Source organism: Dipteris shenzhenensis, chromosome 9 (genome assembly GCF_047967505.1).
Source record: "Dipteris shenzhenensis isolate YYH24624 ecotype China chromosome 9, Dip_SZ_1.0, whole genome shotgun sequence".
Classification (NCBI taxonomy): domain Eukaryota; kingdom Viridiplantae; phylum Streptophyta; class Polypodiopsida; order Gleicheniales; family Dipteridaceae; genus Dipteris; species Dipteris shenzhenensis.
In genome coordinates this window covers 35,029,911-35,035,624 of record NC_141604.1, presented here as the reverse complement: position 1 = coordinate 35,035,624, position 5,714 = coordinate 35,029,911, and the positions used below count along the sequence as shown (strand labels likewise).

The 5,714-nt window shown below is 41.1% G+C and overlaps 1 protein-coding gene across 6 annotated transcripts; it reads left to right on the top strand.

Annotated features, from left to right (window-relative positions):
* The first annotated feature begins 912 nt into the window (after window positions 1-912).
* LOC147898570 (uncharacterized) lies at window positions 913-2,920 on the top strand. 6 transcript variants are annotated; one of them, XM_087379657.1, is made up of 5 exons: window positions 914-1,112; window positions 1,191-1,245; window positions 1,363-1,762; window positions 2,286-2,352; window positions 2,525-2,920. In XM_087379657.1, the coding sequence occupies exons 1-5, from the start codon at window positions 966-968 to the stop codon at window positions 2,531-2,533; spliced, it is 678 nt and encodes a 225-aa protein (XP_087235783.1). In that variant the 5' UTR covers window positions 914-965; the 3' UTR covers window positions 2,534-2,920. The 6 variants fall into 6 exon arrangements, 4 of the variants coding, with proteins under 4 accessions (XP_087235780.1, XP_087235783.1, XP_087235779.1 ...); XR_015541581.1 differs by adding an exon at window positions 1,938-2,045 and having other exon boundaries at window positions 915-1,275; XM_087379655.1 differs by having other exon boundaries at window positions 915-1,112; window positions 1,191-1,275.
* Window positions 2,921-5,714: the final 2,794 nt, after the last annotated feature.

Sequence of the window (5,714 nt, the reverse complement as noted above, 5' to 3'; positions counted from 1 at the left end):
ATCCTCTCAAGCTCACATTGGCAAGTTTTTGGATATTGTCTATCAGCGTTTGACTACAATTACGACTATTGACATTCAGGTAATATGTCAGGTTCTTATCCATTCGCGAGACTTATTCATCCTGATGCTAATATTCTCAGCGCCCAGGGAAGGGCTCATTCCCTTAGATTACAACTCTTTGGAAAAGGAAGCGTGCCACCTCTACGCCCACACTATGTGTGGTTATAATAATTATATATTGTATGTTATAATATAAATATTTTCAATTACTTGTCCATTCAAAATTTCTTGTTTTCAATTTGAATTCTTACAACATTCCTCTCATTTAATGCATGTTATCGATGCAAGGGAGCAAGGAAATCCAAGATAGATGCAAGATTGAAGGATGACTACACCTTTATTCATATGGTTGTAGTCCATGTGACAATATTGTATAAACTGCAACGTATTTGTTGGACGTCAGCTTCCAAAATATGGACATCACAAAATCAATAATAAATCACCTTTTTCGATAAAAAATTTTGATAAAATAATAGGGTTCAACTTCAGTTTCAACACACCATGTGTCGCGTCTCATGTCCACTATTTTACTCATTCGTTGTTTTCGTAAAAATTTTGGGTAAAATAGTAGGGTTCAACGTCAATTTTGAGTTAGTGGTTACGTGCTCCACGAGGGAAAGGCTGCATGCCGCAAATCGAGTTTCTCGGTTGGCGGGTGGGGATCATGACCACCGAGCAAGCGCTTACAAAATATGTGGGAAGGGATTGTAGGTTCAAATCTGACCAACCTGGATGCAAGGTATTGCAACCGACCGAACCTCCGTGTCGTGGAGCTCAAGGCGCGTACTCTCATACGTGTGACCTCCCATGCGCTTGGGGGGGGGGGGGGCAATTACTCTTAATCTCTTTGAATGTGGCAGCAACCCCTTGTAACAAAGGCTTGATGTGTCGATGAATGAGAAGGCATGGCTTCAGTGGTGCAACAGAAACACCATGCCCGATTTCATGCCGCTGTTCTGCGCACTTTGTTCCCGGATTCATCCTCCTCTCCTTCTCAAGCTTTTCCTTCCGATTTCGCTTCCTCTCCGCCTCACTTCGCCTCCCTCAGTCAGGTATTTGTGGGTTTTTTGTTTCTGCTTTTTGAATTTCCCCTGCAATTCATGAGATTGGTGCTTTCTGCCCGGTTTCAGGACGAAGATGATTGTCATGTTGTGGACGATCATCACGTCTTCAGTCGTACAGAAGGTCTGGCATCGCAGCATCCTTATAGCCAGGGTATCGCCTTATGTCTCAACATCATGTTTACGTTTTCCTTTGTTCCTGATGAGTGTGCCTTTGATTCCATTGCCTCCCTTCCTGTAGATGCGGAAAATGTAAAATGTCCCCTGTCTAGAGCTCAACGCAAGAGGCTCAAAGTCAAGAAACTGAAGGAGAAGCAATCTCAGGCCGTCAAGCCAGAAGTTTCTGAGAGAGCCAGAAGGTTTATTGGACCCCTTTTGCCGGAGTTGGAGTTTACCTTTCAGAAAGAGCCATCCGGTGACTGCATTCCTACAGACACTATACAGCAAAAAAACAAGGATTCATTGGTTCTGGATGCAGAGGAACAATGTAATCCCACGGACAGTCTACAACAAGAAGACGAGGAGTTTTTCAAAGAAAACGTGACACGTAATGGTGACCTTGGACTGGAGGAAGATTCGGGTTCCTTGAATAGGGTCAAGAAGAGAAGGCTCGCAAAAAGGCAGTTGGGAAAATTGCCAAGGTTGGTTTGTTGCATTGGCTGGATTATCTTTATGCGTTTTTCCTTTTTAAAGGCAAGTTTACGTATGTGTCTTCTTTGAAGAGGGGCAAGTGTTCTTGAAATTTTCCTCGCTAAGACTTCATTTGATATTTCATCCCTCTAAAGATGAACGTATGTTGTTCAATACTTGTTTCAGAGATTCATCAGGTTCAGTATTCACAGCAGAAGTCATGGGAGCCGATGTCGTAATAAAAAAGATCACCTGATCTGTAAGAATTTTTTTGCTTTCCTGACAATCGTATCTGTAAGTATTATTGTTGCTTTACTCTAGATATAAAGTACTGCTCGGAAATAGACTACTCTATTTCATCAAAACTTACTGTTTTTGTTCCCCAAAATCTGCACATGCTTCTAAGCAAATGAGATTCCACCTTAAGTTTGGACAGCATATGCGTCATAAGATTAGAGTATGTTGTTTAGCTTAAGCATTTTATTAATGTACTTGTATTGTAAAGCCCGAGCCTTGACAATTGGCATTTTGCAGGTTTTCAATGGGGCATGCTGAGTTTCCCTTCTCAAGGAACTTCCCAAACTGTTTAGAATCAGCATCGGTAATAATCATTTCATTATCTCTTTTGGTGGCTGCTTTGGAGTTCCATTTCCAGGAAGGTCTATGGTTGAAATTCACTTATTCACAAATTACTACTTTTGATCAATACTTGGAAATATTACAAACCTGTTGCACAGAAAATATGATACTAACAGTCTCCGGTCTATGAGCAGGGGATTTGAATCCTGTACAAAGTGATGACTTAGCAGGCATGTGGAGCTTGAGCTAGGAGCAAGTATAAGGCAGGAAGAATGAGGGTCCGAATTAGAGGACATACGGAGCAATGACCCACTCCTGCAGCAGGTTTGACAGGAAACTGCATGACATGGCCGTGTATCAATCTGGTTAGTGAGAGATATATAACAGCTGTGTTGGAAATACTCTTATCCTGAAGAAACAAGTGCTTGTGGATATGAATTAGAGCACATAGGAATTAAGTGTTGGCACCTGCATCAGATTCAAAGATGCTGCATAATGTCTTGTTTCATGTTACTGCAATGATTATGAGTATGAAGCAACTGTGCAGGACGATTTACTTTCAGAGGCAGAAAAAGTAGCAGTTTAAGCAATTTGGGGGAGGGGGGGGGAGGCACAATGCGCGCAAAGGGATAATTTGATGAGAGTCAAGCTTCCGGTTCTGTGTATTGGTGTAAGGTGGTTTGCCTAACGTGCTGTCATTTGGTATCTGAATGATGATGTGCTCAGATTTCATTGTGGTTGTAAATAGACTTAAATAAAAGGCTGAGATCTACATATTATCGGGCACACTACTTTCAATTTGAATGTGTAAAGAGTCAAGGGAAAAGGGTGCAGATCTAGACATCATTATTGGACAGGGGGACTACGTGGGCTGGTGGATCTGGGTAGGTTAGAGGTCGCTCTGACAATGGAGAAACTGTTTGAATATGTTGCAGTTGCATTAAATGTTGAATAATGATCTACCTGATCCATTGATCTCAACTAATGGCTATGATGTAGAATAAGGCTAAACGTAGACCTCTATCAAGCTGGACAGCAGTGGGTGATAGCGAAGCGAACTCCCTGCGAGATAGTAGGTCTAATCAATCACATCAAAAGTAAAGAACAAAGTTAGAAACGTTTCATAGCTGCATAGATAAAGTTGGGCATAGTTATGTTGCTGGCACAACAATTTTAGATTATTTGCACCCAAACTAGTTTTTGTTAAGAGTACGACAGTCAATTCAGCACATGTGAGTGCCTCTCATACGAGGACAATGCATATTGACACCTACATGATGGTAGGGCACACATATGGGCAGGAGCTGTGGTTGACATGTGGGCAGATCTAGGGGCATGTGAGCAACACATTTGTTTGCGACGTGGGCATTGGATCTGCATGAGGGCTGGCTCTTTTGGGTCATGCCAATCTGCCGCCTGGAAGAAGTGTGAAAAAGAAAAGGTTAGCTTTGGGCACATCTCTTCATTTCATTGGGGAAGAAGGCCATGATAGCAAAGCAAAGGTTTTGAGAGTGCTTTCATTGGGGAAGAAGGCGATGATAGGAAAAGGCTTTGGCCACACTAATCACACATTCTGTGCTTACATTGCACGATACGTCTTTTGGAGCTGGCTGAAGGAAATGAATATGGAAACCTTGTTAAACATCGAGTCAAAGTTTGTAGAGGTGCAACAAGTGCATGAGAATGTCATGCACCTTGGAGTGAAGCCATTCTTGTCTTGAAGGAATGCAAACGTCAACTCTTTGCCCAGGCATTTGTCTATGATCAAGCCTTCATTTTAGCAAAAGTAGTCCCGAATCGGTCGGTCATGGGACGGCGTGTTTCGCATTGGTAGGAAACCATATTTAGTTTTTTGTTGTTAATGCATCCATCTCGCATTCACCATTACAACTCTTTTATTTTTTTGTGATTATCCCATGATGAAACAGATGGTGGTTGACTATACGAGCCCCAGGTGATAGACAAAATCTTGAGAATTTGGTGATAGGTTGGGCCATGAGCAAGCATGAGGAGATAGGGATTTGCCCCATGATTGAATGCCTTATATAGAAGGGATGAAGTAGAGCTATGTTCATGGTAGTTGGACTTTGTTCTAAACACTTATCCATTGAATGAGGATGAGCTATGGAAGAGTTAAGTTTCCTATCTGATGCTCATTACTTCATTGCATTGCATGTTGTCATGTTCTAGGAATTATGCACCAATTGGCAATGGGTCCTAGGAACTCCTTGATGAATACTCCATAGAAGTTAAGGAATACCACAAACGCACTACAAAGATGTATTTGCTTGGAAATACATGAAGTTGAAGGTCCCACAAGCTTATCTAACATTCGAATGAATGCAAAGCCCACTTGATGGTAGAGATATTGAATGAGCACCCTAGCTATGCCAAGTTGGTAATAGATTGTCACTAGGATTCATCTACCAAGTTTATCAAAGTGATTAATTGTTATCGTGCCAAAGAACGGCAAGTTGATTGAAGTGATTGGTTGCTTCCATCCAATCATTATCATGCCAAAAAAGAATGCAAGTTGTGAGTTTGCATTGATATAGGAAGCGAAACATGCATAACTTCAAAAATCCATTCCCTCTACCATACGAACACCATTCTAGAAAAGGTAGTTGGCACAAGATGTATTCATTCATGAATTGGTATAGTGGGTACAATGAGATCACACTCGTTGAAGAGGACCAAGAGAATAGAGCCTTCATCATTGAATGTGGGGCATACTGAAGCAAAATGATGCCATTTGGATTAAAGAATGCATTGGCAATGTTTCAATGCTTCATGGTAGAAACCTTCCAAGAGAACATCGATGATTTCATCGCAATAGTCTTGGATGATTTCTTAGTCTACAACATGAAGTGAGCACACTTAAGAGTGCTTGAGAAAGGCCTTCAAGAAGTATAGGAAGACCTGAATTTCCCTTAATCCATACAAGTGTGTGTTCTATGTGTTCTCAAGCATATTTTTGGGTCACACAATATCTAGTAAAGGCATCATGACCAAAAAATCAAAGATAGATGCCATAAAGAAGATGAACGAGATGAAGAGTTACTCTAGATTTATTGAGGAATTCATTGGGAAGTTCTTCATTGATTTGGATCAACTTTGGTTCTTTTCCTGATCCCACATTGATTTATTTGATTGCTTGGAATTCAATGATTTCTCTATTTTTGCTAACTCAATTGATTTGGTTTGGTGGCTTTGTCCGTTCCTACCACATCAACTAATTTGATAAGGTTTCTTTTCCTCCACTTCTTGTATCCTTATTCGTCCTTGATGAATCCCTTGGGGAAAGCCATGTGTAGCTCTTTGTCTTCTGGCATCATTTTGGTTGCTAACCGCAGTGCATAATGGATCATTGGACCAACATGATGT